The sequence below is a fragment of the Desmodus rotundus genome, chromosome 9, assembly GCF_022682495.2.
Source record: "Desmodus rotundus isolate HL8 chromosome 9, HLdesRot8A.1, whole genome shotgun sequence".
Classification (NCBI taxonomy): Eukaryota; Metazoa; Chordata; class Mammalia; order Chiroptera; family Phyllostomidae; genus Desmodus; species Desmodus rotundus.
This window is the reverse complement of record NC_071395.1, coordinates 79,744,191-79,769,489: the sequence shown is the minus strand read 5'-3', so window position 1 is coordinate 79,769,489 and position 25,299 is coordinate 79,744,191. Positions and strand designations below refer to the sequence as shown.

At 36.4% G+C, this 25,299-nt stretch overlaps 1 protein-coding gene across 1 annotated transcript in view; it reads left to right on the top strand.

The window, feature by feature from the left end:
• NLK (nemo like kinase) overlaps positions 1 to 25,299 on the top strand; it is a 151,436-nt gene that overhangs the window by 87,889 nt on the left and 38,248 nt on the right. The window contains exon 3 of the mRNA XM_024565222.4: positions 9,737 to 9,792. Coding sequence (XP_024420990.1) covers positions 9,737 to 9,792 — 56 coding nt within the window. The remainder of the gene's footprint in view (positions 1 to 9,736; positions 9,793 to 25,299) is intronic.

The window sequence follows — 25,299 nt, the reverse complement described above, 5'->3', positions numbered from 1 at the left end:
AAGCAAATGTTAATATTTAGCTGAGGAGCAATACTAATATTCAACACAAAAATAGAGTGTAATACATACTGCGTTGGCCAAAAAGTTCATTTATTTTTTTTCCTTATGATGGCTCTAATAGTGTTTAGTTGTCTTTAACTTCATTTGAAGCAATTTTGTTGGATGTATTGTGACAGTTGTCATATGTGCATTTATAAAAACTTTTATCAAAATTGGTGAGTTTTTGTGCAGACATTTTAATATTGAAGATGGAAGAAAATATTTAATATTTTTGGTGAATTATACTTTATTATTTCAAGAAAGCTAAAAATGCAACTGAAGCACAGAAAAAAAGATTTGTACAATGTATGGAGAAGGTGCTGTGACTGATTGACTGCGTCAGGATTTGTTTGCAAATTTTCTTGGTTCTGTTGAAATTTTAGCCAAGTAATTCTTTGCTCTCGGGCTGTCTTATACATTGGAAGATGTTTAGCAGCACCCCTGGCCTTTACCCACTAGAAGCCAATAGCAGGAGATAGCCACCATACTCAAAATGTCCAAATCAATAGTTATTGGTGAGAATGAAAAATGTGTCTTTTATTTTATGAAGAAAACTAAACACTTTGGCCAACCAGTAATCTGGGTGATTTAAGTGAAAATAATTGCCTCTATTTTATTTTTATCCTATAATATTTCTAATCAGAGATTAACTTAAAGATATGAGGAAACAGATTCTTAAAAACAGTACAGCTCTTAAAATAACATAGGTTAGCTTTTTTTATGACTGTGTTTAAATTTGTCAAGACTCATGGGCAAACAGAATCATTGTGGTTTGAGAGATAGCTTCACTTTAATCGTGAATTAAAGTTTGATACAGTTGCTTTCTCGGCTTTTTGTCTATGATCAAGTGTAAAAATTTGATGCGTATAAAATTTAATGGGGAATGCCATCATTGGACTTGTAGTTTTCAGTTTCATGTGAAAAGGAAAATTGCCTCACATTCTGCATTTGTTATTCAACCTGTGGTACTTTAATTACTGAGGTAAAAACTTTATCAGAAAAATAGTAATAATCTCTTGTGAGTCTGATTCTTTGTTTGCACAGGAACCTTTAGAACTTTGGTCAAAGTGTAGTTCTCTCTTTAAGAAAGAAATTTGTTAAGTTTGAAGTATTTGGTAAAACTAGGAATATCAGACTTATGTTTACTTGAAGCTCCTCTGTTTGAGGTAATTCATTTATGGATTACCCCTCTTGAAATCATTTTTCTTAATCTTTTTAAAGTTATTATTATCTTTCAGTTAATCGGAACTGCCTAGTAATGTGTTTGTTTCAATAACTTTAAAAATAACACTAATTTCTATTTTATGACCGACTGGTTCCTCGAATTTTGGGAGTGATTTAAAATGATGTCTAGTGCTTTCTTAGTTTTTGCCTGAGTACTACCCTAGCAACAAGGAATACAAACCTTATGTACATTGTCAGACATACAAGTGAAGGTATTCATAATGAAGGAATACTTTGAAGGTGTCATCAGAAATTTGCTTATTAAGGTTTTCAGTGGTTTATTATATTCAGACCTATCTTGCCTTCTTATAAAGGAAGGATGGTATAATAGGCTGCTATTGCCATTTTTTCTCATAACTCATTCCTATGGAGTAACTAATTAAGTCACACAGTGTCAGAATTAATTGAGTAAGAAAAGAAACAAACTTAATTCTTGAAAATCACACCTGTTAAAACACAGCAGCCACTGCCTGGAGCTCCTAATAAGCTCAATCCTACGAGAGTGCTTGTGACTTCTGTGGGAATACTCAAAAGTGAGCAGATGGTTGGAGATGAAGATTGCATGGCACCACCATTTTATACATAATGAATTTATGTTATGCTTTGCAGTCTATCTCCAAAAGCATCTCAGGGCCAGCATAACTGGTATGTGTGTAATGTCTAAGAAGCAACTGCTTTTTGATATAGTTAAGGCAACAGATGTTTATTAATTGTGTCCTGTTTATAGAGTGCAGTGCTAGGTTATGTGGAGGGTACAAAAAAGTTTAAAACACAGTCGTCTTTTGTTTTTAGGGGAATAGACCAGGTACTTAACACTTGTCAGTGTGTGTCAGGGAGTATGCTAGATGCTTTACATACATTAATTCATTTAATCCTTAGAAATTCTGTCACGAAGGTCTTGTTGTTCCTACTTTACAGAGGAATAAACCAAAGCTTAGAATTAAGTGACTTTCCCAAGGTGGAGGTAGCACAGGATTAGAGTGTAAATCTGTCTTGCTTCATAGGCCATATTCATTAATTTGGTAAACTTTTATTGTATACATCCTATATGCCTAAACTACATTAGCTTCTAGGGGTTTCTACCCTCAAGGAGTTTAGAAATGTGATAAATACTATGATAACAGTGCTATGGGAGAACTGCCTGCATGGTTAAGCATTCATAAAGCACAGTCTGTATTCTGTGCATACCAAAAAGCTGGGAAAGCAAACCTAGAAGTATTTTAGAATCACCAGTGAGCCTTAAAAATGCAGATTCATGGGTCTCATCCAGACCTACTAAATCGGGATCTCTGGGATTGAAGCCCTGGTAGCTACCTGGTAGCTATTATTTTAAGCTTCTCAGGTGAGTGCTGGTGCATGAGTACCATAATACTAAGGGGAAGGGACAGATTGTTGTGTGGATTTAGAACCTTAAATATGCTTTAAACATGGAGAAGGTAAACCTTAAGATGAGTCTTGCCCTGGCTAGTGTGGCTCAGGTGGTTGGAGCATCATCTGTACCTGAAAGGTTATTGGTTCAATCCCCGGTCAGGTTACATACCTAGGTTGAGGGTTTGATCCCTGGTCTGGGTGCACGTGGTGGAAGACAAGCAGACAACCAGTCGATGTTTCCCTTTCGCATTGATGTTTTCCTCTCTCCCTTCCACTCTCTAAAAGCAATGACAAATGTCCTTGGGCGAGGATTAAAAGAAAGATGAGTCTTTTAAGACTAAGCTTTGATTGAATAGGAGAAGAAAAGAATATCATGATGAAAATGACATTTAGAAAGATTAACCTGGCCGTTGTAGGAAGGTTGGATTTTAATTTGGATGGTTTTGTATGTGTCAGAATAGCTTCAAAGCCCTAAGAGGCTTTGTAATTTCTTTTGAACAGAACCTACAAAGTCACTATATCAAATTCATTGATTTCAGGTGATCTGGCTGAGTAAGATACACACACACACTTTTTTTTTTCTTTAAAGTACAGTTATTTATCATCTTAAGGAATAGGTTTACCTTGATGAGGTTACTTAGGGAAACAGAAATAGGTTTAACTTTGTAAAGATTGATGTTTAGATTTGTCGCTAGCATCTAGTCAGAATCTGAGCTATTATAAAATCTGGCAAAATATTCTTTACTTCATCCACCTACGCTCCTTTGCATGTGTATATACACACATATCAGCATGGAAAAGAGATGATTCAGTTTTTTAAAAATCTTGTACTTTGAGAATCTGATGAAAGCTGTGAACCCTCTCTTGGAAAAACACATACACACAATTTTGTGTCATTTTAGGCTTTGCCTGGTTCTCTAAAGCCCATTCAGAGCCCCCTTGGGGCTCATTGATTTCTGCTAAGAGCCCCTCTAATCCAAGTCTTGGGTTTTTCTGTCCATGGGCAATAGCACCAAGCACACAGTAGGCAGTCTCTTTGAAGAGTGAGTGAGTAAATGAATAAAAGTGATAGGAAAAGAGAAATCGCAGAGTCTAGAATGATAGATAATCTCTGATCTGTCTCTTGGAGTTACTTTTGCCCAATCCTTTAGTTCTGGAATTCTTTAGAGAAGAGTAAAGGAGGCAAAGAGGAGATAGTGGAGGCAAAGAAGGATCATTCGTTTTCCTTTGTATAGTCTGCCCTAACTCAAACAAGGTCTCTTTGGGTTCCAAGTAGGATAAAGAATCATACCAACATGGGGATAATAGGACCCTTCTCTGAACGTAGACATGCTGTTTATTTGTAGACATTATTAATGCTGCTAAGAGCTGTGAAAAGGCAAAAGATGCTGTAGACTAGGTTACTTTTTAGTGGATTCAGTTTTGTTTGCTCTGTGCCTAAAATTTGTGGTACTGGGCAGGTTCTTGAAGCATTTAAAATAATACTATCTCTTGTGTTCATGGTTTGCAATACTCATTGTGGCTAATAGACATGTTCTCCCCAAATTGAACTGTATAGTCAATATCCCAGCAGGGTTTTGTGTATATGTGTGTGTGGAAATTGACAAACATTCTAAATTCTATGGAAATGGAAAAGACCTACATTACTCAAGACAATTTGAAGAAGATGAACAAAGTTGGAGATGCACACTTCAGGTATTGAGACATATGAAACCACAGTAATCAAGGCAGCACAAGGATAGACAAATAGATTAATGAAATAGAATAGGGAGTCTGTAAACCAACATACACATTATTTATGAGAGAGGCGGCACTACTGCAGTCCAGTGGGGAATAGATGGCCATTTCACTATGCAGGAATCAATTAGCTATCCATGTGAAAAACTTCTGCTTCTCAACATATACATAAATTCATTCAAAATGGGTTACAGACTTCAATGTGAAAGGTAAAATAATAAAGCTTCTAGAATGAGACATACAAAAATATTTTCATGACTTTGAGATAAGCAAAGATTTCTTAGTTGAACAAGGAAAGCATTGACCATTTTTTTTAAGATTGTTAAACTGGACACCATTAACATTAAGAACTAATGCTCATCAAAAGTAAAGAGAATGAGCCCTGGCTGGTGTGGCTTAGTATATTGAGTGCCTGCCTGTGAACCAGAGGGTTTCTGGTTCAATTCCTAGTCAGGGTACATGCCTGGGTTGCAGGCCAGGTCCCCAGTAGGGGGCGTGTGAGAGGCAACCATACATTGATGTTTCTCTCCCTTCTTCTTCCTCTGTCTAAAAATAAATAAAATCTTAAAAAAAAAAAAAAAAAACCTTAAGGGAATAAAAAGACAGACCTCAGACATATATCCAGCAAAAAACTTATTTCTGGAATATATTATTTGATAGAATAATTTTTTTAAATATTTAGCATTTGAGGAAGACCATTAGAAATACTTACTTGACATTTTCCAGACTATAAATTCTGTATCAAAACATATATCTTATAAAGAGCTTCTACAAATTGAGAATTTTTGCCCATCAGTAAAAGACTTAGGAATTTCACAAAAGAGGATAATCAAATGAGTAATAAGCAGATGACAAAGTGCTCTAAGGCTTTTAGTCATTAGAGAAATGTAAATTAAAACTAACTACAATGAGATACTACTCTATATCCATCAAATGGCTGAAATAGCCAAGACTGACAGTACCCAGTGTTGGCAAGGACAGGAATCAACGGAAAGGCTTATCCTTGCTTAAGAGTGTAAATTTGTAAAACCACTTACGAAAACCTGACTTCTACTAAAGCTAAATACACACCTTACCCAGTGACCCAGTAATTCTACTCCTTGGTATAGTCAAGACAGATGATTGCATATATCCACCGAATGACCTGTACATAAATGTTCGTGGTAGTTTTACTCAAAATACCTAGAAATTGGGAAACACCCCAAATGTTTGCCAGCAGTACCCTGGATTAAGTACATTGTGTTGCATCCCATTCATATAATGGTGTATTCCACGTCAGTAAAAATGGTGTATTCACATCAACATGGATGTGTGGTTAATAGGCATGTTCCTCCTGAAATGAGCTGTGTATTCAGTGAATCGCACAGGCATGACAGGAAATGAAAGAAGCCATACACAAAAGACTCAACTGTATGATTCAATTTGTATAAAGTTCAAGGACGGGCAAAGTGGATCTCTGGTGATGGAAAATGAGAATAAAGGTAACTTCTGAGTAGGAAGGGGTTTTGACTAGAAAGGGACAAATGGGCTTTTCTGGGTTGTTGAAATGCTTAATTTCTTGATCTGGATTTTAATCAAAGAATAAAAATTCATCATATTATACACATGTGTGTAAAAATAAATTGAGTTATGCACTTGGTATTTATGTACTTTAGTATATGTTGCAACTCTATAAAAATAATAGTAGTAACATAGCCTCTACGTTAAAGACCTTAAAATCTTTTGGGGGGGGAGGGTAAGAGAATGAGGAGGAATTAGCTCCTTTGTTAAACATGGGATTTAATTCAATTCTATGAACAGTTAAATTTCTAGTCTTTGTATTTAGATTAACATTATTCACAGCAATTGTTTTATTGATAAAGGGCTGACTAAAAAAACTAAGCCATTTACTGATCATGTAACCAATTTATAGTGAATCTCCTGTCATCACAGATGTTAAAATTCTAAAAAGCAGCTATTATCATGAGCTTTTGCCCAGTTGATAAGATTTGAGAAATGTGCTGGAACTGTTTGGTAATGACCATTATTTAAGCTTTAATTCATTTTTAAATTAGTCAAGTATGCCTACTTTTTTTTGTATTTGAGATCCTTTGAGGGATTGATGGTATTTTGGGATACATTGCCTCTTTACAAGCACCCTCCTAATTTGCAATATAAGGCTAATTTCACACACTTTATTGCCACAACTAATAGTGGAGTTATAGAGGGACTTGGGCTATTTAAACAGGGAGTCAGTCATGAAGTCTGAAGTTTGAAATTCTGCTACTGTTTCTTCTCACTTCTGAAATTCCTGGATCATTTCTACTGGTCTTAGCTTGGTTTGTGCCCCCTAGAGACTCTGGAATGCCATCCTAGGATAACATTTTGAGGTAGAACGAAAAGTACTAAAAAACAACAGGCGGTTAAAAAAATCCACACAGTCTAAAATATTGCACCTTTGAAGCTAACAATCATAGCTACATGCTTTAGCGCAAATGTCTAACCCTGTTTTGTAAGGCTTTTCTACAAAAAGCTTCATCAAATTTGGAGTAAGAAAGCCTTATTCTTCTCCATCAAGGTTTAAATGTATGGTTGTCACTTTCCTCTAGATAACCTCTAATTATAGCGGGTAGATTTGAAGTGTGAAATAGCTTTGTCTAATGGACGCTGTCACTCACTGCATTCTGTTTTCCCGCAAGACAGGGTGTATGTTGTTCAGATACAGAGTTTAGAGTCCGAAAGATGTCAAGTAAAACACTAATTTCTAACAGCCCTCTTCAGGCATCAAATTTGTGTTAAAGATTGTTCTGCCACATAATGAGAAATGAATTTACGTGTATTTGTGACACTAGCTAATTATAGGTTTGTTTAAAATATAGAAATGAAATAATTTATCTTTCATATGCTAAAAATTATTCTCTGAAGAAACTGGAAAACCTGTTGTTTTTCATTTATACCAAGATTCTAAGTATAAACATTTTAATTAGAAAGGAAAGATAGATATTCTTTATAATAAACATTGAAACTATTTTAAAACCTTTATGTTTAACTGATTTTAAAGTGGGTGAAGGCTTTTTCATTGCAGAAGGTTGGGGGTGAGGGGTGTTGAAGAAGGTCTGGGAGAATAAATGGTGATGGAAGGAGACTTGACCTGGAGTTGTAAACACACAGTACAGTGTACAGATGACGTGTTATAGAACTGTACGCCTGACACCTATATAATTTTATTAATCAGTGTCACCCCAACAAATTCAATTAAAAAAATTTTAAGTGACAAATGCTTGGCTTAGCTGAAAAAAGAATAATTTTTAAAATGAACAAAGTTTCTTCCACATAAATTACAAGGGGAAAAGATGGAGGAGAAATCCATAGGTTAAAACTTAAAAACATAAATTAACCATGATATGTAAATCTTACTTAACTCCTGATATAGACTAATAAACAACTTTAAAAAAGAAAATTGGAAATTTGAACACTGCATATTTGATGGTATTAAAAAAATATCATGCATACGCAATACATAGGTCATTCTTTGTTTTTCTTCATAATAAAACTGATACTAATTCAGTTCAAAAATTAAAAACATTAAATATTTATATTTGATAATCATTTTTTAAAGTTTTTATCTTTTAGAGATACTTAATGTATGGCTGAAATAAATTTGGTATTTGCTTCAAAGTTATATAGGGAAAGCGGAGAATATAGATGAAACAAGAATAGCCATGTATAGATAACTACTACGTTTACGTGGGTTATTTATATAATTGCATGAGTATTCTTTATACTATTCTGCCCACTTTTATGTGTTTAAAATTCTCCATGATTAAAAAAATTGTGGGGTTTTTTTAAAAATTTTATTTATTTATTTTTAGAGAGTGGGGAAGGGAAAGAGAAAGAGAGGGAGAGAAACATCAGTGTGTTGTTGCCTCTTGAGCCCCACCAGCAGGGACCCGGTCTGCAACCCAGGCATGTGCCTCAGCTAGGAATTGAACCAGCAACCCCCTGGTTCGCAGGCCAGAACTCAATCCGCTGAGACACACCAGCCAAGGCAAAATTGTTTTTCTTAATACACTAAGCTAAAGATCAGAAAATTTAAACTTGTACTACCACACAATTTACTTCCCATTACATAACTTCTTCCATACTCTTTGAGCCTGGTATTTCTTGTTAGCAAGGTATGTTCACATTCTTAGATGTGACGTCATAGTTGAGACTTAAAAGAGTAGCTGGACAGCTGGCAAGTGAAGTAGGCCTATTTGTTATGTTTCAGTGGCAGAAGTGACATTGGTAGTATGCTGCTTTTATAAAGGACTTGAATTTCAGATGCCTTAAAGTCTTTTTATTTTCCCCACCCTTAGTGACTTCTCTTTTTTTGAACTTGAAATAAAATTCAAAATGCTTAACATAATTTTAAAATTTTTATGTGATATATCCCCTGCCTTTCTCTTCTGTTTTGTCCCAGCCTATTTTCCTCCTACCCATTATGTTCCATAAGCACTTGCATTTCTATTTCTAGAATATTCCTGGTTCTTCCTTGCCTCAATGACTTACATTGCCTGACCAACTTCTGTTCAGCCTTCCACTCTTAGAGTCAAATAGTGTCACTTCAGGGAAGCTTTGTCCCCACTCCTCTTTACTTTTTCCCTTAATAATAGTAATGGTCATAATTGTATATTTGTGTAACTAATTATTTGTTTAATGCCTTCCTCTTCCCTAGTCATGAGAGCAGGAATATCAGTTTTGTTCATTATAATAACCAAGAGCCTGCCACAGTGCCTGCCATGTAGAATACACTTATTAAATATTTTCTTATTAAGTATTTTTTGAACAGAGGAATAAAGGAATGAATGGTAGGTATGGCTCCTTGTGCTCTTAGAGTGATGCCAATGATTAAAAATAGGACATTTCTTTCCAGTGCTGTCCTGTGCAGGGGTTCTGGTAGCATGTTGTATAACCCAGTTGCCTCTCTCATTTGGTTTAGGTAGAACTATCTTTTAGATCACAGGTGGCAAACACAAGGCCCGTGAGCCAAATCCGGCCCTCCACTTTGTTTCTACCCGGCGACAGTGCTGAGCTCCTTGCCCCTAGTTAAGGAGTAGTTACATTTATACAGTCCTAAAATTACATTCAGCCCTTTGAAGGCAACTGTGAGGTTGATGTGGCCCCGGAGAAAATGAGTTTGGCACCCCTGTGTTAGACAGTAAGTTTGCAAACCCATGTTAATGTTTAGGACTCTCTCTTGACTGGTAAATCTAGTTAATCTCAGTGGGAAATTGTAACTAAGCCTTGAATCATTGATTGAAATGTTAATAGTATTTATTGCATATATGTCATATGTTATTTCTTTTTTAGTTCTCTAAATCTTACTTTTTTTTTCTTTTCTCAGGTACTCTCTGCCCTTGACATACTCCAACCTCCACACATCGACTATTTTGAAGAAATGTATCCTAACCAGGGAATGTGAAAGACAGGGATAATTTTTTAATTAATTTTTTAGCATCTTTCAGGGTTCATGCCTTGAGGTATATTAAATGTCATCCTTGCAGAGGTGGTCGAGTACCTGAAACCAGGTAATTTTGAAATCCCAAGTATCTGACAGAGCTTAGTATTACCACTATATCGTGAGTGGTGATACCACAAAACAGGACTTCTGAGCAGATATTTTACTTATTCCACTCATAGCCTCAGAAGATAGGTTACCTATTACCTATTTTCCCCCATTTTGCACATTAACCAGTGGGGCAGCTGTGTTGTAATTGAACTCAGTAAAGTGCCCTTGTCACTATACAACAGCAAGTTACATTTCCCAGCTTCCTTGGAATAATGGCGATGGTGATGGTTGTCACTTAACATAACTTTTTATCAGATGCAAGGCACAGTTCTAAGTTTTTTACACATATGAGTTTACTCAACTCCTATAACATCCATCTGGGGAAGGTATTATGATTATTCCCATTTAACAGAAGGAAATTGAGGCACAAAATATTAAAAAACTTGACCAAGATCACAGAGCTGGTAAATGTTGGGATTGAGGTTCATTTCCAGGCAGTCTGACTATATAGTCTTGATTTCAACCACTACATACATGATTCTCTCAGGATAGAGGCTTTAACATTCTCCTATCAGTACGACAGTTAGTGTATAAAAATAGTATGTCAGGTATCATGAATAATAATGAACTGTAAAATAATGCCTGGTAATAGCTCCTGGGACTGTGAATGGAAAAAAATTAAAAAGTAAGTTAGCCCATCTGACATTCCTAGGCAAAGCATCACCATTTACCATTCTGTACTTGGTAAAGCTTTAAGTGAAAGACAGAAAATCCTAAATCACTGAATTCAGTGAGTTCATAATAGTACTGTTTGTTCACTCAAGGATTTTTATTGACACTGGACCTGTGGCTCAGAATGGAAACCAATATAATAACAAGATACTTTTTCTGATTGAGCAGTGAGCTAAACGAAAATCTCATTCTTACACAGGTGGTAGGTAATTTCACATTTAAAGATAGACAATTATCTTTGATAATTTCCTTAGTAACTGGGAATAAATAAGAGCTTCCCAAAGGAAGAGAGACCAGCCAAACTAACTAGGGAATTGGGAAGTCATGTAAGGTGATAAAATTGTCACTAATTGACATTTCTGAGATGTTTTGATCTGATGAACCAAAAGCTCTTTTTTTTTTTAAGATTTTATTTATTTACTTTTAGAGAGAGGGAAAGGAGGGAAAAGAGGGAGGGAAATATGTGTGAGAGAAAGAGCAGTCGATTGCCTCTCACTCACCCCCAGCTGGGGACTTGGTCCACAGACCAGCATTCAATCCACTGAGCCCACACCAACGACATCCAAAATCTCTTGGGTGCTATACTCCTTAATGATACTTTAACCCATGAATCTCTCATGGAATTAGTCCCTCTGTAAAGGGTTAACTCAGTGGACTTGGGGTACTCCAACCCTGCACACTCCAAAGAAAGGACTGGCCCTTGACTGACCCTGTGCTGGTAAGAGTGTCTTTGTACACCTGAGGTCTTAGGCCATGCCAGATGGTTCTGACACACCCTTTTTTAAAAAGTAAAAAATTCATCTAAAGATAAAAGAATTGAGAAAATTCTCTTCTCCTCAACTCTATGTCAGTAGTAGCAACTGAGGAAAAAGCATTAATGATTCCTTTTTGTTTTGTGGGAAAGAAATTCACATACTAGAAGACATTCCTATGAGTATGTACTATTATCGCTGCCTCTTTGGAAATAAAGTTGCTGACACCAAACCTTGAAATTAGAAGAAATCCTCTTTATTAAATAAAAATTTTACTGTATTTATAGGTTGTGGCGGGTGGTGGGGGACAAGATTATCCTCAGGTTCAATGATTTGCTGAAAGGACTCAGGGGACCCAGAAAGCTGTTTTACTTGTGGTTAGAGATTAAAATCAGCAAAGGAAAAAGTTTCATAAGGCAGAGTTCAGGAGAAACCGGGCGCAAAGTTCTAATTGTTCTCTCCCAGTGGAATTGTACAGGTAGTGCTTAATTCTCCAAGCAATGATTACGACAACACAGGCAATGTTGTCAACCGGGGAAGCTCACATGAGCCTTGGAGTCCAGACCTTTTATTGGAGGTCCGTCGGGTAGGCAGAGACCACCCAAGGAACCTTAGTTACCCAGTCTCCGGCCCTCCACCCTTCTCTCCACCCAGAGTTTAAAGTAATACAGCTGGACCAAGGACCCAAGCAAACAAAAACAGGTGTACACCATAAATCACATTGTTAGCGTAAACTGTGTGGTGTGGCCAAAGCCCCAGGTATATTGAGATGCTCTTATGAAGCAGGATATTGCAGGGGCGCAAAGGTTATTTTCCAGCAGCTTGGCCAGAGCCAGTCCTAAAGCCTTTTGGAATGGGTAGGATTTGGGTAGCCCAGATCAGCTGCATTAACCCTTTGTTGAATGTAGTAGGCCTTCTGTGAGGAAAGAATGTTTTCATATAAGATAATTGATGAATATGGGTGTATTTAATAAATGCCAAATATACTTAGATTCTCTTCACTGAATACTTAGCTATACATTTTCTGTCTCATAGTTTAAGCATGAATTATTTATATCAGGTATTAGTTTTGTGTACTGGGGTTTGTCATTCCTTTAAAGACCCTACTTGTGCTTATAAACTACGAGTTCTCAGTCATTATTATTGACCATAATTTAATTGAATCGGGAGATCCTTGACTTGTTATTATTTTAAATACTTGCAGAACATAGGAAAAGTTAGCACAGTTATGATTTAAAACCATGAGTGCCATAGGTGGTATAGCAGCTATTGGTGGCTGATTTCAGCCCATTTCATTAGTTAGCGGAATGTTTCTATGAAATTCCTCTCCCCAAAATTGTGCGTGAATGTTTAAATAAAAGATTTTGCCATTAAATAGTTATTGAACCCTCTGGTACACCATTTACTCAAATGTTTTACTTTTTTATTTATTTATTTTTACCTTCAGGTTTAAAAATTAACACTTTTGCTTTCATAGAACTAGCTGGGTACAGATGGAAAAATGTTTCAAACTTAAACCTCAATATTCTTACTTTGTCCTATATAGTTTTGGGTTACATGTGGAATGATGCACAGAAAAACACATTTTCCAGTGGTGGTGTCTTTTGAAAAACACTGAGTCCTTTTAACATAAAAGGAATTAAACCTATAGCTGCCACAGGATTATAAAGACATTAGGAAGACATGATTTAGCTTGGAGTACAGGGTACTAAAAATTTGTGTTTTTAAATGGAAATAAGAAATTCCTTAGTTATATATATATATGTATGTGTGTATTCTCTCCCTTTGCTGATTTTTTTAAAATATCCTAGATAGGAATTTTCTCTGTCCCATGCTTCTTAATATAAATATGTTGTAGCCAAAGCAAAATGTTTTTTCTGTAATTTCAGTGTGAAAAATAAGACACCTTAATAAACTACAAAAATATTGAGCATTTAATAGGATCTGAAGTTACTATATGGTTTCAACTTAATATGTTACCCATCTGTGACAGCAGCTCCCTCTGTAGTATCTCAGAAATATGGCACACACATTGCATGTGGTTTTAGAGGATGGTTTTTTCTTTTTTTAATTGGAGGATTGTTATATCTGTGAAGAATTTAAAATGGATAATATTTTGAATTTTAAATATATGGTCATGGAATTGTGCTTTGAAGAAACTGTTTTTGAGTCTACAGCCACTCTGAACGTGCCCGATCTTGTCTGAAGAAACTGTCTTTTCAGATCTGTTTGAGGCTCTGTCATTTTAGGTACCTTCTAAGTATATTGCTTTGCATCTAATGGATGTTCTAATATTTAGTTGATAAAAGAATCAGTTCATAGAGTCAAAAATATATATTTCCCATGTTAAGTTATAAAGGGGAGGAAATAATCTTAAGTAATCTGGCATTGTACATACAGTACCACATCATTACACTTTTTTCTAGATGAGAAAATTGGGATATTATATTGCATATGTAACTTACAGTAGACAAACATTTTAAACCAGAAGATGTCTTTAAAACTAATTGAATCATTACTATATTAGAAAAATCTGAGGGTATTGCCCACCAAAAATTTAACTTGGGTTTTGAAAGACATGCATCTTTAAATAACTCCTTAAGCAGCTTTTAAAAAGACAATGTCCAGATCATAACTGTTTACAAATCTACCTACAGATTTAGCAGGTGCCAGAGATTTAGCAGCAGTTAGGTATGAAAGAAACAATAAATTTACCGTGACCTCTGTATTATCTAGCTTTTTTGTTTTCATAGTTTTTAAATCTAATATATCAACCTAGAAAATATATATTTTTTAATTGTATTTATTTATTTTTAGAAAGAAGAGAAGGGAGGGAGAAAGAGAAGGAGAGAAACATCAATGTGTGGTTGCCTCTCATGTGTCCCCCACTAGGGGACCTGGCCTGCAACCCAGGCATGTGCCCCAGCTGGGAACTGAACCAGAGACCCCTTGGTTCGTAGGCCCACACTCAATCCACTGAGCCACACCAGCCAGGGCTATTTTTTTAATAATTAAGAAAGATTATATATTTTTCTGAGCTGAGCTTTTAGCTTGCTAAAGGATTGCATTATTCATTTTACACTTTGACTTTCTATTTGGAAATCTGTATGAAAACAGTTTGGCACTTAATTACTTTGAGCCTACTGAAATTTAATCCAAGAGAAACGAGTTCTAACTGTTTGATTGGGAAATATTATTTATCATGCTTTGGTCAGGATTCTGGACTGTATACATAAACAAGCCCATTCCCAGAAAGTACTGGATGCCAACTTGATTGGAAATTAAAGTTTGGCGTGCTTTAGGGAAAGCTTATTTATAACTTGAAACATAAGCTTAGTATCTTATGGAGACGACTATAGGTGGTGCAGGTCTTTGATGCTGGAAGCAATTATAACCTAAAACCAATGGAAATGAGAAGTGTCATGGAGTGACCATGTCCCAGTTTGCCAGGACTTCTGGATTTTACCTGATGTCTTGATATATAATAAGTTCTTCCTTTCACTTTCAGAAGTGTCCCTGTTTGGATAATAGCTTTGGCTTGTGCAGGCAATGTTTAAATAGGAATCTCTTGTCATAAAGGCAGTGAGGGAACTTACTTGTCCATTTCAGCCAGTTAGAGCCCTTGATAGGTGGTCATGTAGTTCTTGGCTCTCCAGATGTAGTAGTTTAATTGATAGTATTGCACACTGTATTTCATAGCAACATTTTATAGTTTAAGGAATATATAATATATGATTCCTGTTGCTATGAAACAGTTCTAGGAATCATTGAAGAGCTAAGAACAAAAAAAAAATGAAATGTGTATATGCATATGTAAGTGTGCTCTTTCTGCAACAACAGTGCTAGCATCTGCATCCTAGGAGCTTCAAAGATTGCTATATTGTTAGAATTTCCTCTTCATTTATTTCATAAACATAAGCATCAACTGTGTTCCGTAAGACCTGGAATTTTAAAAATTTTGCTCACTGTTGTATTCCCAGCCCTTAGAACAGGTCTAACATATAGTAGGTGCTAAATAAATATTTGTAAAATTAGCAAATAAGATAGTCTCTGCCCTCCAGGTTTGTAATCTAATGAGGAATACAGTCATGTAAACACTATTTATCATCTAGGTTGGAAGGTATAGCAATAGAAAAGAATCAACATATTCTGAGAGCATTGAGGGGTCTAATTTTCTCTCCCCATTTTAGTTTCCAAGTTGGATTATTCAGAAAGCATTTGATGATTTTTTAAAAAAATTTTTTTCCACCATCACCAATTTTGACTTCTTACCTCTTGACACCTAGTACAGAAATGATGCAGAAAAAGGCAAAACAGAGGGAAAGTTGCAGAACAATCCAAGAACAGTGGCATTCCTGTCTCTAACCACCACCTAGATGCTATCTCGTCAGCTTTATTTATTGAGCCAAACTTTCAGTTCTACCATGTATGTAATATTGTACTAATCTTTGTGGAGAATTACAGATGAAGAAATTGAACCTCAGAGAGGTAAATAACTTGTCCAAAGTCACTTAGAAATGACAGAGCTGGGATTTGAACCCATGTTGACTGATCCAAAGGGCCGGGGCACTCAGAACATAATGCTGCCTTTTAACGCTTTCCCTCAAGAACGCAGTCTGAAGTGAGATAAGATGTAAAGAAATAACTATCATATATGGTAGAATGTGCCAAAAGAATATAGGGAGGTAGTATGAGACTTTTAAAAGAAGATTGCTTAAGGCAGTAAAAACAGTAGGACTTCGTGGAGGAAGAGACATTTCAGATGAGTGTGGAAGGGTGAGAAGGATTTGGGCAGGGAGCATTGAGGAGGATGGGTATTCCAGATGGAGGGAGTATCAGGTACTTCTTTCAGGGAATGGCAAGTCATTTTACAGTTGACTGTAGGTTGGTTAGCATGCATGATAATGAGAAATTAGGCTACTAGGTATATTCTGCCATAAGTTTTTAAAAAATTTTTAACACTTTAACAAGGACTTGACTGAGAGGCAGTGGCTGTTGTAAAAGAAAAACAGAAGGATTCTTAGCAGTCGATTGGGACTTTTTTCACCGTTGTACTCAACAGTCTGGGTTTTGATGTTGATGACTGGTTGGATTGAGTATTTAAGGAAATGAAGAAATGGGGGCGGGGAGGCCTACCTTGAACTACAGAATGGCCACATTGGAAGAGAAGCAATTGAAATTAGAAGAGGACTTGGTATATTGTGAGGAAGGAGAGAGATGAGACCCAAAGACAAAGCATTGGGAAAGCGAAAAGCAGGTTCAGCCGCAGTAGTAGTACAGTTAGAATATGAGACTGTGTTCTAAGAAAGAACAAATTGTAATTGCTACAAGATACAAAGTAGAGCCATGCTTTGAGGTGGATGGAGTGGAATAAAAATGAAAGTCCTTAGAGTTCAGATGGTTAAGAAACTGAGGGGTAGAGATTCTCTACCCTGGCTCCACACTGAAATCACCCAGAGAGCTTTTTTAAAAATGCAGGTGCACAGACCCTACATCCCAGAGATCTGGATTCTGATTGGTTTGAGTTGTGTCCTGGACATCAATAAGTATTGTTGTTGTGTTGTGTTTTTTGTTTTGTTTTTAAAGGCACCCCTCCCCCATGATCTTAATGTTCCCTCTTGGTTGGGAACCATTAGGCTGAAGAACTAGAGTGATTATCAGCAGGAATGTTGATGTTATCATTTACCACCTGAGAGACTTTGAATGTGCAAATATAAGCCAGCGGGTTGTTGTCATCTAGCTAAGACTAGATAGATTATTGTAAAGGCTGCTGGATGAAACAAGGATAAGAGACTGGAATTTGTTACTGGTATGTCTTTCTTTAAAGAGGTCTTTGAGCAATGGCCCTGGGACCAACCAACCATAGCCTGGAAAAAGGGTAGGAGAGAAGGAAGCAGCTTACTCCTCTACTTATCAGCTCTTTAAATGGAGACTTCCCCATAATCATGTCCATGCTCTTCTTGTAAGTCCATCATAAATACTTTTTTCAAAAAAAAATTATTGATTGATTTTGGAGACAGGGAGAGGAAGGGAGAGAGAGAAACATTGATTTGTCGTTCCACTTTTTTACACATTTATTGCTTCTTGTATGTGCCTTGACTGGAGATGGAACCTGCAATCTTGGAGTATCGGGACAATGCTCTAACCAACTGAGCTACCCAGCCAGGGCATAAATGCTTTTTTGACAACCAAATTAAATGTGGTTGATCTGCATATCTTTAGTAATTAATCTCAAGACCCAGTTCATCTTCTGTTTAAGCTTTAAGAATCTCAGAATATATCTTATTTTAGACAAAAAGTTCTAACTTTATTTTAATTCTGACACATCAACAATGGAAAGGGCAGATTTCAAAATGAGGTATCAGAAGTTTAAGGTTTTATGTGTCTTTGAATCAGAGCCCTAAGGTAAAATCACCCAAACTCTGCTTCATTTATTCTTTGCACTGTGAGTTTTTGAACTTATAGTAGAGTCAGAGTCATGCATTTAAACTGAAGCATATACATGGTTTGTTAGATTTTTTACATTAAAAGGGAGAGAGATCATTTAATTAGTTTTTGCCCATTCCATTCATTCATTTAGCTTATTTTCCAGAGTGAACATGAGATAGGAATGAAGACTGTACTATTCCCTCAGGTAATTTCAGCTCTCATAGGCTTCCCATAGTGAGCATTTCACCAAACTGACTGCAATGCTGGTGTTGAGAGAGGCGCTGTAACACAAGACCTTTTTCATATGGGGTTCGATCAAAGAAAACAGCACTCTGTCCCAATACCAGAAAACACAGTACTGGTGAATTTAATGAGAGTTAGATATATTGCTCTCCAACATAATGCCTTCCCAGGTGATTTTTTGTGAAAACCCATGTTTGTTTTATGCCCTAACTTTAGAACTTTACCCTCAGGAAAGATGTCCCAGCAGGTAGTGAAAAGTACAACAGCCATTGCTGTTGTCCTTAAGGAGTTCATGGTTCTATGGAGATGACTGACAATTTTCAAATAATTATAATACCAGGTCATCAGTTTTACAGTAGAGATACTAACCAAATTTTCTTAAGTAGGAGAAACTGCCCTGCCCTTCTCTCCCCGCCAAAAAGGAATTTGGAAGACTGACCTGGAGCTTACTGTTTTCATAGAATAAGACTTTTTCACTAGTCCTTCCTGTATCAATCCATAAAGATCAATTGCCTATAAGTCGAATAAATATATTTTCAGTATTTCTTATTTTCCACTAAATTTTAGGTAGTATCTGATTTCTCTTGGTGGGTCCATGTAACCCTTTTTGCATAGCTGTTGTAATTAAATAGCAATGGGGACCAATGCTAATAGGTGGCACATCTGAGTGCATAATAGAACATTCCATAAATGTTAGAAAGTGGGGGCTGTAAACAAGTGGAAGGCACGATGGCATATCTTATATATTTTTCCAGCTTTTATTGAGATATAATTGACATAAAACAGATCTATCTGGACAGAGAAGGCAGATCACTTAAAATGAAACACTTATTTTTATTTTGTCTCTTCTTAACTGCCATAAAAAGTACTCAGAAACAGACTTCTCTGATATTCCTCTCCTAGATTCTTTCTTCTGGGTTTTTATTTTCTGTATATTTTGAGTCCTCTCTGCCCTTCATAACTGTTCCTCTTAATAACTTTGTCTTTTAAAATCTTCAACCAAAAATGAACTTCACTGGTAATGGGTAGCACTGGGTAAATAAGGAAGCACCAGTAGCTTGGCCTATTGAGAGGTTTGTCCTTTCTTCATAATGCTGTCTGTGGTTGTTTATACGACTGATAGTAATCTACGCTTGGTTTTAATGACATCGTTCTTGCAGCTTTTCAATAGGTCAGACGGGAGTAAATTGCTCTCATTCTGTTGGGCAGAAGAACATTCAAAACCAGGTTGTCTGGATACAGAAATAAGTTTTTCACAGTTAAGAAAGGATGAGTGGGTCTAATTTGAGGGCACTTTGTCTGTTGGAGAAAGTGTTAACGATTTGTTGTATTGGCAGAAAGATGCATGGTGCTGTTTATGTGACTCATGTGCATCCCTTATCCTCTGAATGGATTAAGGGGTGATTGGAGAATTTACTCCTCCTCTGTATGAATTTAAAAAATTAGAGAAGTAAAATGTCTTTAGGTAGAAGCTCTTCTTTTAAATAGCGTTTTGTTTAATGTTCAGGAAAAAATGGTGACTATTCCAATCATTTCATTTGTCTTCTATCCCTTGGGCTTGTGTATATGTGCATTTGCTTTGGAGGGTTATAATGGTGGGAGATGAGTAGTTACCAGGCTCTTCCGTCTACATTTGACAGACACAAAGCTTGCCTTTGCCTCCTCCAGGGTACTTTGAGAAGAAGAGAACTGAGGTTTGAAATAACATCATTTTCTCTGGAATGTTCTTTCTATTTTATTGCATATGTGTTTATAACCTTAGTGACAAGGACTCAGCCAACAGAACCTTCTGGGCTATGTCAGAGCATATATAGAATGATAGCTTTCCAGTTTTTTTTTTCTGGAAAGAAATCTTAAATTTCAATTCAAAGATAGTTTTAATTTTTTAATATTTGACATTCTGTAGAACAAGTAACTTATTTACCTTAAAAAGAAAGGGAATTTGTCTTTGCCTGGGAAAGAGATTGTTGTATTCAACATTTTAACATATGACCTTATATGCCATTGATTTCTATAGAAAAGTACAGACGTGCTTCAGAAAAGGTCAGTGATTCTAATTGAAGCACACATGGATTTTTTCCTTGTTGCAAAGGCACCCGTGCTTTTTGTTGCAAAGAAGATGATGAGATTTAGGGCTGACCATTTGTTCTAAGAGAAAGCAATTCTCTGTGTGACGCATTGCTGTTTTTCTTTCACATGGAGAGCATTGTTTGAAATCAACAATATCCATAAACCAGATTTTCATTATCCTTGCTATTTAATGCCCTCATTTTTATTTCAGAGGCAGTTACATGTCTGAGATCTAGGTTGAAATTTCCCTTCTCTGCGGACCAAATTTTGGAAGGAAAAAATGTGAGGAAAGAGATACTATTAAGTCCCACATTTATGATTGTGAGATTTTCTTCTTTCAAACAGGAATGACAGGATTTCAGAATTAGTGCTTTATGTGGGTTTAAACAAGTTTTAACTATCATTCTTGGACTTTTAATATAAGAGAATCCATGGCTTGAGGAGCCAGGCTTGAGGATCTGCATCATACAATTAAAATTCACTGTGTCCATTTGGAAAAATCACCCAGTTCTCATATTTGTTCTAACATGTATTGCATGAAGATGAAGACAAAAAAAAAAAAAGACTGTAGAACTGTTGACCTATGTTGCACCTACTTAATATATATTTAATATTGCAAAATTCCTTTTTCATAATCTGGCTTAATGTTGGTTTCTATACAATATTAAAGAAAGAATGAATCCGTTTTCATTATCTGAAATCAGTAAAGTCTATTTAGGGATTAAAACTGTGTTTTCAAAGCTTCTGTCCATATTTATTCTCTAGGAAGTAATTTGATGCAACACGTTCTTCATTTTCCTCTCCCAGTTCAGCCAAACCAGTTAAATACCCTGTTTGCTATATGAAAGTTTTTAACACATCATTGATAGTTTTTCATACATCAGTTGTTCATTGCACATAAAACATTAAATGTGTTCAGACTTCAGTTTAGTTGAGCAGGCAGAGCAGCATGGTATAGTTCTAAACTCCAGATAGTAAGTTTTTTAACCTGATGGGTAGTTTTTTAGCATAAGACAATATCACAGTTTTTCCCATGTATACACAACTTGAGCTGTCTAGAATGAATAGCGCTGTTATTAAAGGGCTTATTTAGCATAGCTTTCTTGTGACATATTTGCATAGCACCTTATCAATAGTAAGCATTTATTCCTAATAGTTTATAAATTGCCCCAGTCCTTACTGACTATAGAAGCTGTGTAATGAATCGGTCTCATTCTTTCCCTTTTGTCTGTGTGGGACTGAGTGGGAACATCCAAATCACAGACTGGTTGGAAGACCTAAACATGGGAATATGGAAAACTGACCTTCATCCCATATTCTTGGAGGATTGTAGCATTAGGCAACTGACAAGCAAGTGTCTCCCTGTTTTCTCCTACAAAGCCTTGGTGGCTCCTCCAATACATGTTTTGGTATCGTGCTCTTGGTAGAGCATCTAAATAACAGCACTGTAAAATCAGTCTCCTCCTCCATTCCTTCTGTCTGTCATACTTTCATCATCCCTTAGTTCTGCTGCATGACAGTAGCAGCCTTGAGTTAGTGACTTACTGTCACAAGATTCTCGTCTTCTGTTTATTTCAAAATCCTTATGATTGGTTCAGGGCCTACTTAGCCAGCATATTCTGCTAGCTCGAGGTAATGGAAACAAAATCTATTACAGTGACAAAGAGTGAGGGGCCTGGAACCAGACCACCCAGATTTGAGTTCCAGCTTTGCTTCTTACTACCTATGTGATCTTGGGCAAGTTACTCTCTCTCTGCCTCAGTGCCCTGGTTAATAAAATCAGAATAACAGTTGTACCTACCTCATACAGTTATTATGAGGATGAACTGGAATGGAAAGATAAATAGACAGACTGACTGACTGAGGCAGAACTTAGTGAAGCAGAAAGACAATAGGAATTCATAGAAACTTTCTGATGCAAAACAGAGTATGTCAAACGCACCAACAAATGTCATTGTAAAGTTCTCATCATAAACAAATACTTTCATAATGGCCTGTCAGTAACAAACCCAGCCTATTTATAAAGAGGATTTTCTTTATAACAAGATGTGAACTCTTAATGAGGAATGGATTGTTAAGAGAGAGGATTTTTTTTCCCCACAAGATGTAAACTGTTAATGAGAAATAGGTTGTTAATTTCAGCACTTCATATTCCCTTACCTGGTCTCTTCTTCCCAGAAAATATATTTAATATACACTTGCTAGCACCTCCAAGCCCTTTATCCAGACTGCATCCACATTATATCTTTCTTCCTGCTATTCTCACTACCTTTACCAAACCTTTCTTATTAATTAAAAGGATATGACATAATTTCTTCCTTCAGCCTGCCATCCCAAGAACCACTCCCCTTTCAAGCCCCATAGTAGTAGTCACACCCCTAGTAGTGGTCCCTTCCTGGTTGCATAAAGGTTACCTAAGTGTATTAGCAAATCCTGAGGTTGTTCTAAAGTTCCAACTCACAATTGGAATTTTTTTTCACTCTGCTTTGAAGAGAGTCACTATACATAGCTGGAACAACTTATTCATTCCAGCTCTTTGAAACACCTGTGTTCCAGGTGAGGCCAAAAAAAAAATCAAAAACTTGAGTCTAGTCTTTCACCTCTCCATGAAAAGTAAATATCTGTAAAACTTCCCAGGTGGTGGGACTGAAATGCTGTCAGGCCTCCCAATTATTAGAGGGTAATACTGAATAACAACAAAGCCACACCTAATTTGAGCTGCTGAAAAGACTCATAACCCCATTATCATTCTCCTGAACTGCTTAACCTGCTGGTTAACCTTCCAATTATTAGCCTCTTGACATGTTTAATTCAAGTGTGAGAGTTTAGGTTGGGCTCATAGGACTACTTACTTGATTTTTTGTTATATCCCACTGTTAGGACTATTTTCCGAGGTTGGTAGACACCAGGAAGCATGTGTTATGTGGAGACCCAGAGGTTTCAGAAGCCACTAAATATATTAGACCTGCCTTAATTGGAGTGTATGGGGAAGCAGTGGGGCTTTTAGCCACTTCATAGACCAGCTGAGTCTCCTTCTACCAACTCTATTTAAGAGCAGTATTTCAGAGAACTTAGTAGACCACAGCACACAAACACAGACCTGTATTTTAGCCAGAGCACAATTTATTTATGTACCAATTATATCAGTTTGCTCTCTGAATGCTATGAGTGGCATTATTAAGTATTAAGAGCACTACATTATACAGTTGGTGATAGGTTTAATAATTATGTGTTTAATTGATAGTCTTTTCCTCTTATTGTTACATCACTTAGCAATGGCAAGAGAGCCAGATCATAGAAAATAGGAAACGTCAAAATAGCATTTTTTTCCCAAAGGAAGTATGTCATGGACAAGCCAAGCAAAGTTTTGTTTTGTGTATATTTTTTTTATTGCTTTGGAAATGTGAATAACAGTCTGATAGGTAATTTTTACCACCCTGGCTCAAGATTTAAGATTACCAGCAGCCCATTACCAAAACCAGAGGTCCCCTATGTGGAGTTTACAGAGCTCTCACAGAGATTAGCACTTTTAATTACTCCCTTTAGTTTCCAGTTTGTCCAAAACCAACCCTAGATCTCTCTCAAAAATAATATGCACTGTAGAAAACTTTTCCTGGTCTAAGAAAAGGTTTTTTGTTCTCATGAAGCAGTGTGACTTAGCGTGAACATAATGCTGTTTGGTGCCAAGAAACCACATGAGACCACATTAATAAGTGAATCAAATTGTCCTCTTCAGCAGTGATTTCCTTTTGAGAGTGCTTAATCTTTCCTTTTAAGATCAGGAGCTTAAAAGAGCCTTTTTAGTTAGTTGTCTGTTTTGTGTTACTTTTTTACTTACATTCTTTTTGCTTTTTCCTGGGAGGAAGGGAGAAAAGTTGGGAAGGAATAAGAACACATTCAATTTGGCAAAGGCATGGATTTTGATATCGGGCAGTCCTAAATTCAATTGTGAATTCTCCCCTCCTCCAAACTTACTGGCTTTTTGACCTCGAAAAAGATACTGGATACTCTTCCCTGAGCCACAGGTTCCTCAGTGATAAATGGAGATAATATTTTTCTTTGAAGGACTGTTGTAAGGAATAAATAAATTGAGGTATGTAGGACATTTGGCACAGTGCCTAACATATTGATGTTTAATAAACTCAGAACCCTTCCTTCCTTATCGATGATGATAATAGCAGCTACCACATAAGCCCTGTTCACCATGTGCCTGGAATTTGTATGTGAATCACATACAAATTGTAAGTCACATACAAATTCTAAGCCCTGGCATTAACTGGCCTAATGTTATCAAGCTAGTAAATAGCAGAGTCAAGATTCTAACCTCCTCTGTGATTCCAAAGCTCATACTACACTTCCTCCCACTGCCTAAATCCATTTAACTCCTCATTTCAAAAATCAGCTTCCTGGCATTCTCTATTTTGAAGCAGAATTACTTCATTCACCTTTTTTCTGAGGTGTAGTTAATCTTTTGAAAGACAAAGCGCAGGTTAAGAACAAGGGCTGGGCTCTAGCGCTAGCTCTGTAGAATACTAGAATCTTAGAGTAATTAGGAGTAGATAAATAAATTTATCCCGCTAAATAAATTTAAAGCCGGATACCTAACATACAGAAAACTCAATACCAGCTTTTTTCTTTCTTGGTCAAGCTTTCATGGTCATGTACATTGAAATCTTTTTGCTTCCTTGTTTTCTGTATTAGATTTTTATATATCAGTCTCAGTCTTTTCTAACCTTTTGAATGTTGCCTCACATTCATCCATCTTGTTTCTGTGTTGTCATTGAGTTAGCATGCTCTCTGCACCCACTTGGTGCCCATTCAGGATTTATTGATGCTAATGATGATGGTTAAACAAAGATGTTGTTGGCACCAGTCCTGCAGCCTCTGAGACTGCTTAGGTAATCGTGACTTCCTAAAAACAAAAGGATTCAGTCATCTTAACTCATAATTGAGGTCAGAGTTTGGTGTCAGCATTTGCTTCTGTGGTGATTGTGTAGCTTTGTAAGCAGAATTACCTTTGACAGTTGGAGTAGTTAGGCTTTCTGGGATGGGGCTGATGATCATGCATTCTTAAAATTACTTTCGAAAATAGGTACAGCATCCTAGACATGGGTTAAACAGATAGTAATCATAGAACAGATTTGTTTAAATTGGAGCCAGAGGTCAGGGGAA